This window comes from Notamacropus eugenii, chromosome 2 (assembly GCF_028372415.1).
Source record: "Notamacropus eugenii isolate mMacEug1 chromosome 2, mMacEug1.pri_v2, whole genome shotgun sequence".
In the NCBI taxonomy this organism is placed as follows: Eukaryota; Metazoa; Chordata; class Mammalia; order Diprotodontia; family Macropodidae; genus Notamacropus; species Notamacropus eugenii.
Genome location: NC_092873.1, coordinates 471,543,985 through 471,556,918, shown reverse-complemented (window position 1 = coordinate 471,556,918; position 12,934 = coordinate 471,543,985). Strand labels below are relative to the sequence as shown.

Here is a 12,934-nt window from a genome sequence, read left to right as displayed (position 1 = left end):
ATTCAATCCATACGTAGCACCCAATCAAGGCTAGCTGGCTGTAGCCTAGTGACCTCTAGGATACCGATTCCTTCCTCAATGAGTTTAGTGCCTGGTTTGTAGACTTTGTCCTTCCTAACTCCTCTCATATTGCTTGACTTCAGCATACTAATACTAAACAACCTAACCTCTCAATTCTTCAGTTTACACATTTCCCTTGCCCTCTACCCCACATCAAGTATATACAAAAAATGGTGATAGCCTTGATCTTGGTATCACCTATAAGTGTTCTATATATTCATAAAATGTGAAATTCCCTTATCCGATCAAAAGCTGTCATCATTCCGTCTCTGCCTTTTCGCCTCCCCCAACCCTGTTCTAAATTCTCACCATGACCTAGTCTAATCCCTCAAACCCTCAATTCTTTCCCAGGGTATCACTCCTGAACAGCTACACTCTTCTTTTCCCCACTGATCTCTGAGTGAACTAATCTCAACACTTCCTCAAGTTTTTTGCTTTCTTATTCTACTGAAGATCTTACACTGCCAAGACAGGCAGCCATCTACTGCCTTCCTACTCCTACTACAGAATGAAGAAAATCACACAACCATACTAACAGTCCACTACAGGTTTATTTTATGTAATCTCGATCAGACCCTCACTGCAGCAAGGCAGTCTATACCTCCCTAATAGATTTACTATCCCAATTACTACAGTGGCTTTTACAACCCTTTACATCCCCTAAATACCCATAACTCTTCCTACTCTCACCCTCTCAATTGAGAGTCCTGCCTTGTATTTCAATGAAAAAATGGAGGGCCATTCAAGAGCTCTCTCTTCTTCCTAGAAGCCTTCTCCCATGATCTCCACCTATCTTCCGTGAAGAGGTGGCCCTTCTCTTTATCAAGACAAATGTGTACAAGCGATCCCATTCCATCCCCTTTTCGGCAGACTGCTTCCTGTTATTCCTAATCTCACTTGCCTTTAATCACTCTTTTTTGACTGCTTCTCTGCTGCCTACAAACATGGCCATGTCTCCCTCATCCGATCCATCCATCTCCTTTTGTAGCTAAACTCCTTGAGGAGGACGTCCACAGTGGGAGTTTCCACTGTTTTTCCTCTCCTCTGTAGCCTGGCTTCTGATTTCATCATTCATCAGGAACAGCTCTTGCCAGTCACTGACGACCCCTTACTAGCTGAATCTAATGGCCTTTTATCAATCCTTATCCATGACCTCTGCAGCATTTGGTGCTAGTGACCCTGCTCCTCTTTCCATTTGTGTGGCACTCCTCTCTCCTGGATCTCTCTACCCATCTGACCACTTGTGGGCCAGCCAACTGGCACACAAGAGAGCAACGTGTTTCCTGGAGTTCGAAGACCTGAGTTAAATCCAGTCTGAGACACTCAGAAGCTGTATGACGCTGGACAAATCACTTAGCCTGCTTACCCAAGATTCTTCAACTGTAAAATGATAATAGTGCCTACCTACCAGGGTTGTTGCTGTATCTCAAATGATATCTGTAAAGCACTTAGTACATTGCCTGGCATGTAGCAGATACTTAAAGAAAAAAACCCATCTCTCCTCCTCTGTTCCTTCTTCCTTCCCTCCCTTTTCCTTGACTGAATCCTCATCTCAGTCTCATTAACCGTGGGTATCTTCCCAAGGCTCTGTTTTGTACCTTCTCTTCCTCCACATTATTTTACTTAGGGATCTCATTAATTCCATGGATTCAATTCTTTTCTCTAGGTAGATGATTCTGACATCCATTTATTTAGCTGTACCCTCTCTCCTGACCTTCAACTGCCTAGAAGACATCTCTGGATGTCTCATAGACCTCATAAACTCAACTGGTTTAAAACTTCATTCTTTTCCCCGCAAAATCCTCCCCTCTTCTTAACTTTCTATACAGAGCAGCAGCATCCTCTCAGTTATCCAGGCTAGTGACTGGTTTTATCCTCCTCAGTCTCACCTCTATCCAATCTGTTGCTCACTCCTATCATTTCTACCTTTATTGCACCTCTCATATACACTCCCTTCTTTCCACTGATGATGGCCCTCGTCGTGTCACGCATGGACTATTGCAATAGCCTTCTAATTGGTCTCTCTGCCCCAGGTCTTTGCCCACTACAGTCCACCCTCCACACAGCCACCAAAGCCTCCTAAAGCACAGCTCTGACATGTTAACTTATTCAATAAACTTTAGTGGCTCCCTATTCCCTCCAAGTTGAAGTGTAAAATCTTCTCTTTGGCTCTTAAAAGTCCTTCATAATCTGGTCTCTTCCCATTTTTCCAGTCTTCTTTCACCTACTCTGTACCCTATAATACAATGAGTGATATGGACTCTCCTGTTTCTTGAACAAGACACTCCATCTCCCAACTCCAGGAGTTTCACTAATTGTCTTTCATGTCTGGAATGTTCTCTCTCTGTCTTTCTCTTTATCTCTACCTTCTGGCTTCCATGACTCTAAGTCACAGCTAAAATCCCACCTTCAGTAAGCAGCTTTTCCAGGTCTTCCTTACCTTGGTGCCTTTCCTCTGAGAGTATACACAACTTATCCTGTATATATCTTGTTAGTACTCAAGTTGCTTGCATGTTGTCTCCTCCACTGAACTGTGAGGTCCTTGGCAAAAAGGACTATTCCTTACCCTGCTTTTCTCTATCTCCAGAATTAGGGCAATGCCTGGCACATAATAAACTGTTAACTAAATTCTTGTTGACTTGACTTGATACTGGCTTAACGGGACCTACCAGAGCTTGTGTTCCACTAGCAGAGCCTTCCAAAATTCAGGCACTTCCACTTCAAGCAGCAAGGTTTTAGCCTACTGTTGCTTTACACCAAGCAGAAATAAAGTAAAACACAAATTTCACATCAAAATCTTTTTTCTTTGCCAGTATTAACAAGTTCAATTATAAGAGAGCAATTGAGTCACAGATCATGTCCTCTAAAGATTTCTACAAAACCAAGATTTTTTTCTGCTAAAAAATCAACTTAGGAAAAGCAGCTTTCCTACGCAGCTATTGCTTACTGCTTGTTTATTCATGATGGTGGTTACAGTCCTTAATGTCAGTGCCAAACCCTCAAGCGCAGCGTCCATTTTGCTGTAAAGAGGTTCAAGAGCTGATTCACCACATTGCCCTCTGGACCCCAGAAAGTTGCCCATGATCAGCCAGATGCCGGAAGACAATCCGGCTGAGTCTCCAGCGCCTTTTCACTCCTCGGGGTCGAGAGGTCATAACACAACGATTTCGTATCCTGACGGGACAGCTATCTCTGGGAAGAGCAGCAATTTCCTGATCTGCTACTTCCTAGGAAAAAAAAGACAGCATTATTGCGGAGTTCTCGTTCCTCAGCATCAGCAGTCCGTGTGAATTCTCCAGTGGAGAAGCTCTTTCTTAGGTCTTTTAAGCATTTACTCTGATTCTCACAGGATCTCAGAATTGAAAGGGAGCTTGGATGTCATCTAGTCCAACCAGTAAGAATCCCTTACCCCTGACAACCTTGTTTGGTTATACCTTGTTTGGACATAGTTCTTTACACATTGTCTCCCCCATCAGATTGTGAGCTCCTGAGAGCAGGGATCTTGTTTGCCTTTCTTTTTATCCCCAGTACTTAGCACAATGCCTGGCATCAGTATACACTTAATAAATGATTCCTGACTGAATAAAAGGAATTGTTGTTCATTTACATTTCTCCCATCATATTCTTTTGAAACTGATTTATCAGTGCTACTGAAGAGGTTTACATTAATCCCTATAAATGAAATTAACCATGACTAGGTTCACTTTTTTGTAGAATTAAGGCCAGAGCTTAAACACAGAATAGGATTTGCCTTGGAAAAAAGTCAATCAGAGACAATTTTTAAACCCAACAAATTTATTTCCCAAAAAAATATACTTGAGCTAGTAAAGACAGAAATGAGGTTATAATACAAACACACAGACACACACAAAAACACACACATACACACACACACACACACACATACTGTGTATCTACGTACATATATAGATTTATAGAGAGATAGCTAGAGACATATGTGTATGTGTGGGTATGCATGTATATATCTACCTTCCTCCTTTCCTTTTCCTCTGTCATATAAGTAGTGTTTCTAGACGTTAGGTACCTTGTATTGGGAGTGAGGAGGTTTCTGTCAGATGAACTGTACAGAGAAGGGGCAACAAGTTCCAGTTTACCAAGCATCTCTAAGGCTTGCTGTACTTCATACTGAACCCTCTGCTGGGATTTGTGAGGGACACAAAAGTTTAAAACACAGATCGTGTCCTCAAGGAGCAGATAATCTTTTTGAGGAGAAACAAGAGTTATGTCAGCCTTTCAGAGAACAAAGAAAGATAAAAGGTCACAGGGGAGATGACTAAGCCACAGGAGAAGGAGGACATGGTTCATAGAGATATGGCTTCAATCCCAGGTAGGAATTGTCATGGGTGTCACAGGGTTGACTTCAGATGATAGGTGAGTGGTCCTCAAGGTATACCCGGGCCCTCCAATTCTCTGATTCTTTTAGAGTGGCCAGGGCCTTGCACACAGTATGTAGTTTATGAATGTATTGGATGAAATGTCACAATGCTTAAGACCATCGAATCCAAGGGATGAAAGGGCAGTTAAGTGTGAGTAGCATTCCTGAACCATGGCCTTTTGTGGACAGTTTCAAGAGAAGGCATTTGTATAATTTCTTAGATTTAAATGTTAAATAAACTAACTTGGAGATCTTTTGGCAAGATCGTGTTCTTTCTAAGGGAGTTGATCCGAAGCCTTTCATCTGCAAATTCAAAGGCCATCTTTCTCCTCTTCACATCACGCAGCATTCTCCAGTCCACATAGTAACTTCGGATCTGTCCTGTACCTGAAAAAGGAACCATCTAATGATGGTCAAAGAAAAACACAAAAAGGTAGTAAAACTTGTGCTTTGTTCCTTGTCTTAATGACTCCCCCCATCCCTTTTATATCTTTTGTGCAAGGTGACTTAATGTTTCTAATCGAACATTTATTAAGTGTTGGCTCTGACGAAGGCACTGCACTCGATGCAGCTTACATTCTACCAAGGGAAGGTGACATGCACTCATATTTGTGATCTCTTCAGGGTGGGAGTTCCTCCAGTGAGGGACATAGCTATTCATCTAGTCTTTCCTCATCCTGTGGGACTTTCATCAAAGTTCCCCCAAAAGTTTCCCACGAGTCCACCCGCCATGCTGGAAGGCTTCTTCAATTTCTCCCAACATCATGAAGGTACCATGGAGCACTCTAGTGTCTGTCATCCCTCGCTCTTGCCATGTGAGCAACCCCTGTTGTCTTACTGTCATAGAATTCCTTGAAGTCATTCATGCAATAAATATTTATGAGCTGCTGCTTTATGCCAAGAACAGTGCTAGGTACTGAAGATACAAAGAAAACAACAAATCCTAGGCCTTCGAGGAACTTACTTCCCACTGAATGAAAATACACACATATAGGCAAGGAAATACCAAAAAACTGAAGAGGGAAAGAATATTATAACTGAGGGGATCACCAAAGGTTCTGAATAGGGATTTATAGCTGAGCTGAGCCTTAAAGAAAACTAGGAATTTTAGATTTTAAGAGACAGAGATAAGGAGGGAATATGTTCCAGAATTGGAGGTACTGAGATGGGAAAATGTTGACTTTGGAGAGATATCAAGCAAGGCAGTTTGGCAAGGATACAAAATATGCGAAGGGAAGTCATATGAAATGTCTGAAAAGGTGAGTGAGAGTCAGACAACAAAGAGCTCTAAAGACTGGATTAAAGAGTTCACTTTATCTTAGAAGCAAAAGGGATCAACTGAACACTTTTGAACAGGGGAGTGATACAGTGTGGAAGATAGAATGAAAAAGGAAACCAATTAGGAAACTATTGAAATAGAGGGGTTGAGGACCTGGATGAAGACAGCTACAGTGAGAAGTGAAAAGGATAGAGTCGAGAGATGTTGTGTAGGTGAAATCAAGAAGACTTGGCAGCCAATAGGATACAGAAGCAAGGGAGACAGAGGGAACAGTCAAGGATGACTCAGGGTCTGAATCCTACATACTGCCACACAAGGCTTTGTGGATCTCCACAGTGCTCTTCCCCAAATTACTTTACATATAACACTGACATTTTAAGATATTTACTTAATCACATATATGTTTCCCTCCAAATAGGAAGTAAGCTCCTTGAGGGCAGAAGCTTGTTTTTTGTGTTTGTATCCCCAGTGCCTAGTGCTGTGTCTCTCCTATAGTAGGCATTTAATAAATGCTTGTTGAGTAAGTGATTTTCAGTGCCAGGAAGGATTTGCAGGAAGGGTGGATTTAGAGGGAAATAATATCTAGCACATTACACACACACACACACACACACACACACACACACACACACACACACACACACACACACACATACATACACATCACTTTAAGGTTGACAAAATGCTTCACATGCTACCTCATTGGATCCTCAAAAAGATCCTGTGAGATGGTTCTATTATTATTCCCACTTTACAGATGAGGGAATTGAGGAAGAGAGCAGGTAGGTGACTTGCCCAGGATCATCCAATAAGCAGGTTTCTGAATCAGGATTTGAATTCAGGTCCTCCTGAATCCAAGCCCCGTATTCTATTCATCAAGTCTCCTAGCTGCCTGCCACGATGAAAAACATGGTTAAGTTTTGTTTTGGAAATGCTGAGTCTGAGATAGGAAAGGGACAAGCAGGTGCTGATGTCCAGGATGCAGCTGGGGGTTCCAGGGCAGGGGTCTGGGTTGGATTTGGGATTCATCCGTGTAAAGATGATAACTGATCCTTTGGAAGCTATGGCGATCACAGTACAGACAGTATATATATATCTATGTATCTGTACAGAGAGTATATATCTATGTCTATATGTATCTCTCTCTATATCTATAGATAGATGGATGGATGGATGGATGAATTAGATGACGTAGGTAGATGATAGATATAGATACAGATATAGATAGACAGACAGACAGACATAGATACAAAGCTACAAACACGGTCTTTCAGGTGGGGGCCGGTCAAGGATTTGGCAGAGAACGGGAGGGGACGGCCCCCCGGGCATCCAACAATGGGGAGAGCCGCAGAGGCCCAGCGGGATGACTGAACCAAGGGCTCGGAGTCTCAGGTCCCTCAGCGTTTGCTCAGGGGCAGCTCGGCCCCCTTGGGGCGGACCCCACTCCCATCCCGGCTGCTCCTTGGCCACGTGTGAGGTTGGGCTGCTGGTGTTCCCTCCCAGCTCTGGGTTTTTTCCTTTTGAATGCCGGGCTGGAGGCGGGCGTTGTAGGCGGCCCCTCTCTTCCAGCTTCTGAGCTCGCAGCCTGCCTCCCACAACCGCCATCGTTCCTGCCTCAGTTTCCTCCCCTGTAAAATGCAGGTCACCGACCCCTCCCCCGGCTGCTGAGGATCCAAAGGCGCGCTTTCAGACCTTCAGATCGCCCTCTAAATGCTACCGGTTGTCATCATCATTATCATCAATACGATCGCCTCGGTGCCCTCATTAACCTCGGAGACACTTCCGGTCCTCCGTCTACACTCGCCGCGCTCACTCCTCCGCTCCCCCGCGGGGCTTGGGGGAAGGACATCCCTGGGCCCGCCAGTTTCGGGGGTCGGGGAGCTGCGGGGGGACAAAAGGCCGGGGAGAGGGAGCGGACGAGGCCAATACTGACCTGACGTACGGACCGCAGCACTGAAGCCAGCGCGGAGGCCGCCATGTTGCCGGACGCGGGATTCAAAGGTCCGCAACTTTATTGACACCGAAGGAGAGAGGAGCAGGCACGGGGAGGCGGGGCCTCGTGCGGGCCAGGGGGCGGGCCAGGGGGCGGGCCAGGGGGCGGGCCAGGGGCGGGGCAGGGAGAAGGAGAGCCCTGGGGAGCGTGCGCGAGGAGGATGCGCAGTGAGAGTGCTCGACTACGGCTCCGCCCCCGTGACGTCACCGCGCTTGCCCCTCTCTGGGTCGCGCTTCAGACCTAAGTGTTTAAAACGCAAGAGTGCAGGGGTGAAAGTAGGTGACGTCAGAAAAACCCAAAGGCGCCCAGCCCTCTGGTGGTCTGGCGGGCCGCCCCCTAGGTGCCAGGCGGCCAGGGACTAGGAGAAAGGGACAAACGTGTCCCTGCCCCGAGCGGGGGAGGGGGAGACCCCGTGCAGGTCACTGCAGTTAAGACACAAGCTGACTGGGCAGCCGGGGGTAAAGTGCGGGTCAAATGGGGAAGACAAGTCATGCCAGCGCGCCAGCCTCAGTTTCCTGCTCTGAAAATGGGGCCGATAATAGCAGTGCCCACCTCCCAGGGCAGGGACGACGCTCGGCAAACCTTAAAAGTGTAAAGGCTGGGGTTAGGGACCGGGCAGTGCCCCCGGGCTCCAAGGCTGGGGTTAGGGACCAGGGCAGTGCCCTCGGGCTCACATGCCAAGGCTGGAGTTAGGGACCGGGGCAGTGCCCTCGGGCTCACATGCCAAGGCTGGGGTTAGGGACCGGGGCAGTGCCCCTGGGCTCACATGCCCCTCTGTAACATGGAGGAAAACAGGACCGAATGAGACAAGACTTAGAAGTGCTCTGTGAGTGCTAACCCTCCTCCTCCTCCTCCTCCTCCTCCCCCTCCTCCCCCTCCTCCTCCTCCTCCTCCTCCTCCTCCTCCTCCTCCTTCTCCTCCTCCTCCTCCTCCTCCTCCTCCTCCTCCTCCTCCTCCCACAGTAAGCGGAAGGGCATCTGACAGCTACAGCTTTGGTTCTTTCCAAAACACTCGTTTAATCACAATCTGCTCCGTATAAATCTTGTACGGACCTAGTTATTTCCTATGAGTGTTATTGTTAGTTATATTAATTGTTCATATAATCATTATTATTCCTAGTTATCTCCATTAGCGTGTGAGCTCCTCGAGGACAGATCCTGGTGCTTACCTAGCACAGTGCTTGGCACACAGTAAGTGCCTAATAAGGGCTTCTTGCCTGCCTGCCTGAAGTATCCACTGAGCACCCACTGTACAGGGAAGTGTGGCAGACACCACAGAAGCAGGAGGTCTCATCCCTTTCCCTGGAGTAGAGCCGCTGACTGCTGAGAAGGGACAAGGAATGATAACATGGACTTACAGAAAGGCAAGACAAGGCAGCATATTCATCTGATTCTTTGGGAGACTGATAGGATCATTTTAAGAAAGAGTCATGACTGGTGAGATAGAGTGTAACAAGCTCAATTAGAAAACAGATGAAGGAGGAGCAAAGGAGAATCTTGACATTTCAAAATTCAACAAACAAGAAAACATTTATTAAGGAAGCACCTACCATGATGAGCTGGGATACTGTATCAGTGCTGGGGATACAAGAAAAATGTTTCCTGTTCAGAAGGACCTTACATTCTACTTTCCACTTCAAAGGTCTTCAGAGGATTACTTGGGACTGAAAGGCTACAAGGATACAAAGAAACAGTTCTCAAATTTTATGTTTAAGGATTTCTAGGTGTGGTACTTTATTTGAAAATATCTAGACTGTTTTCCCCTTAGTTCAGAGTCCTCTGATACTTTTAAAGTTGCCTATTTCCTTTTTCAGTGGCATAAAGGTAGTAGATGATGAACCTATGGTTGTGTCCTCAGAGCCCTAGATTTGGAGCAAGGGGCCTTAGGTTCAAATTCCTACACAGCCCCTTACTACTTGTATAACATCAGGCAAGTAACAATCTCTCAGAACCTCAGTGTCCTCATCTTTAAAATGAGGGGATTGGACTAGGTGACCTGTAAGGTATCTTCCAGTCTTAAATCTGTGATGCTGTCATCCTCTTCAGAGGGGTTATCCTTATTTCTTGGGGACCAGTGGAGTCTTGGGCAGAAAGTCAAGAAACTTCCCATCTTCCACCAAGTCAGTAATTTCCTCCTTCCCTTTTTTCCCTGTCCTTTCTCATATTCTTCTTCATTTATGTGTTATCTGCTCTGCTTGGATGAATTAATCTTTGTTCTGTCACTCCTCAGGTGAATAGATAACATTTTCTTAATACCTTTTGGTTCCTGAGAAGAAAATCCAATAATTAGTTAATTTTTATTGCTTAAAGATGGGAAGTGTTAAATTCTGCCAGTCAATTTTATGTGAGTGAAGCCTGGAAGTCTGATGGCAAGAACAGTCCAGCTGACATGGCTTGACCCTACCGTGTGAAGTCTATATTCATCAAAGCTGACACATACATACTGCCATGTGCCTGGCTTTACTACTCCTTCCATATTCAGCTCCTCCCTGCCAGCCAGCAGCTGTTCCCCAAGGAAGGACACAGTGTTCCTGTCTTTTCTCTCCCACATGAGAGATGGATGTGGTTTGGCCAAAAGTGAGAGATTCCTGGGAAAGAGGAAGAACCTTTGGGTGGTCCATGTGTGTTCAGTGCATATTATTTGTGTGTGAGACCAGAATGGTGGTGATGGTGACTGTGGGGAGAAAACTGCACAGAAGGGGAAGAAGGGTGGAGAAAGGAAAAGAAAGCTGGGGAAGATGAAAATTATATCCAGTGGCAAGGGGGAGGGGCAGAGGAAGGAAGACTTTCTTTTCCTTTGATCCCACAGTTGGAATTGGGAGGATGTAAAGGTTGCATTTTATCTTGCTTAAAAGTCATTTAAATAGAAAACCCTGCACCATGAGAAAACTATATGCTCACTACAATATCACCAGGTTGGACATTTAGTTCTTTCTACTCAGACTCTGAGATGGTGTATTATAGATAGGGGATGAGTGAAACATCTGTTTTGTTTTGTTTTTTCAATCTGGACCCATTAAACATCAGTACCAGATCTGATCGAATTAATAACTTGGCAGTAAAGTGTGGGAGACATTACCTTCTTACTGCTAGGTGCTGCTGCAGGAACCAACCTGTATGGCATGCCAATTGGACTCCAGTCTTGTGCCATGAACACAAGTTCTATGGCTTGCACACAAGGTGGTGCTGGTGCTTCATCAGAGCTGAGTGCCCCCCAAATCAGTTCTCCTAGTCATCTTGTCAAAACGCTGCATGATGTATGGTAGGTGAAATAAAAGTGGGGGAAATGGCTTTTTAAAGTATTGTCCTTTATATATGAAGCTGACACTTCTAGCGCATCATCAGAAGGGAATGTGTTTATAGCAGTATTTGTCCATTAATTATGATAGTTTTGCATAGACCTACCCGTACTCTCACACATTTGTGAGACTGCTGGCCCATGGGTTAGGGACATAGAGTGAAGGAACCCATTACCTTGACTAAACTCTGACCAATTGGATAGGTATTAGCAAGTCAAGAAAGTCTGGAAGGGTTAGCACAAAGTATCAGCTAGCTCTTCTCATTGTCCTTAGACTTTTCTCTCGGGTCAAATCTCTGGGTGGCTGACTGAGCATGGGATCATGAAATTTATATCTGGAAGGGACCATTCAATCAGTCAACTAACTGAACAATCAACAAGTATTTATATAGTGTCTATTATGTTCTTGATTCTAAGGGTACAAATACAAAGAAGACAACAGACCCTACTCTGAAGGAATTTACCCTTAATTTAAGGAAAAGTAACTGAGGCCTAGAGAGGTTAAATGACTTGCCCGAGGTCACACAGAAAGCAAGTAGTCAGTCTTTGGGTCTTAGAAGAAAAAGTCAGTATGTTCTTTCATCTTTTCTAGAATGAATCTTTCTTGTAATGAATATATCCTTCAAAGAGTAGCTAGCCTTGGAGTCAGAAGACCTAAATTCTAATCCTGGGATAATCACTTAATAGCTTTGTGACCCTAGAGAAATCTCTTTACTCATTCTGAGCCACAGTTTCCTTATTTGTAAACCAGAGACAATAACATTTTCATTTTCTCCCTCAGAGGAATCAGAGGACATGAGGATCAGATGAATTCATGTATGCAAAGCACTCTGCAGCTTCCAAGCATTGTGTAAATGCAGTAACTGCTATGAAATATTATATTGTAAATCATTGGAGAACAGGGAGTGAGTTTTTTACCTCTTTACATCCCTGGTGCTTTTATATCACAGTGCCTTGAAAAACCAGGAATTTTAAATAAATGTTTTTGGGTAATGGGGTTGGTGTCCAGAATACTTATTTTCAGCTTACCTCCTTAAGTACAAGTGGCATTGATTCACTCTGCTTTTTTCTTAAATGAAATGCTCTTACCCACTAAGCGTGGAAAGAGAATGACTCTGGTTTGACTCCAAATCCTGTGCTAGGAAGAGGGATAATCCTGAGCTGTCTGGGGTGCATCCCATTGAGTTTCTTTCCCTGTTCTTTTTTAGCTTCCTTCGTTACAGTTCTCTTAATTTTTATTATGAATATATTCTTTTCATATGTGTACACATGCGTGCATTTGAATACCACCTTGTAACTCCTAAGAATGAACTATATATTTTGTTCTGGGGTTTGAGATTGGCTTAATTTTCCCCCAGGGTACACTTTGCCAGCTCATTTGTGGCCTAGACTGAAACAAATTGGCTCTGGTGGTGAGGATACACCTACTTTCTTTTGCAGTGCCCTTGACTGGTTTTCATTTGAACAAAATAAAACATTTAATTTGTAGCCCAAGCTTTCCTCATTGTGGGTTCCACACAGCTACACCCAAGTTCAGTGTACTTGATCTACTCTTTCAGTTGGCATCTAACTTAAAACCATATATCACCAGCCCCATTCCAATCCTTTTCTCTAAAATCAAAACAAAACAAATAGCCAAACATTATATATACCTTACCTTAAAGCAAAGGTGTTTAATTAAACAGTTGTAATATAAATAAGCAGGAAACATCCTCTTACAAATGCAGGGGCATGCTTTACCATAGATTCTTGTGCCATCACTGGGAAAAAAACATAAGAGTCTGTTTAACTTGTACTCCCAAGATTACATTTCAGATGGAGCACTTGCCTGTATTAGAAGGTTCATCTTATTACCTTCCCATAAAGCTGCTTATGTCATTCACTGATCTCTTGATATCACCTGTTGGGC

General features: G+C 44.4%; 1 protein-coding gene and 1 long non-coding RNA gene across 3 annotated transcripts; one reads left to right on the top strand and one right to left on the bottom strand.

Moving 5' to 3' along the window:
- Window positions 1-2,843: 2,843 nt before the first annotated feature.
- Window positions 2,844-7,817, bottom strand: MRPS14 (mitochondrial ribosomal protein S14). Of its 2 annotated transcripts, none has more exons than XM_072637892.1 (3): window positions 7,669-7,817; window positions 4,701-4,859; window positions 2,844-3,287 (listed from the first exon to the last, which is right to left on the bottom strand). In XM_072637892.1, the coding sequence occupies exons 1-3, from the start codon at window positions 7,711-7,713 to the stop codon at window positions 3,105-3,107; spliced, it is 387 nt and encodes a 128-aa protein (XP_072493993.1). In that variant the 5' UTR covers window positions 7,714-7,817; the 3' UTR covers window positions 2,844-3,104. The 2 variants fall into 2 exon arrangements, with proteins under 2 accessions (XP_072493993.1, XP_072493994.1); XM_072637893.1 differs by lacking the exon at window positions 7,669-7,817 and adding an exon at window positions 7,428-7,648.
- A 48-nt stretch (window positions 7,818-7,865) lies between these two features.
- LOC140522449 (uncharacterized) lies at window positions 7,866-12,021 on the top strand. The gene is made up of 2 exons (XR_011973350.1): window positions 7,866-8,155; window positions 8,848-12,021. It is a non-coding gene; the product is annotated as an uncharacterized lncRNA (long non-coding RNA).
- Window positions 12,022-12,934: the final 913 nt, after the last annotated feature.

Coding starts and splice junctions, on each gene's coding strand:
- MRPS14 (XM_072637892.1), bottom strand. CDS start 7,713: ATGGCGGCCTCCGCGCTGGCTTCAGTGCTGCGGTCCGTACGTCAG. Junction 4,860..7,668: donor TGCTGCGGTCCGTACGTCAG/GTCAGTATTGGC, acceptor GACCATCATTAG/ATGGTTCCTTTTTCAGGTAC. Junction 3,288..4,700: donor TCTTGCCAAAAGATCTCCAA/GTTAGTTTATTT, acceptor TTTTTTTCCTAG/GAAGTAGCAGATCAGGAAAT.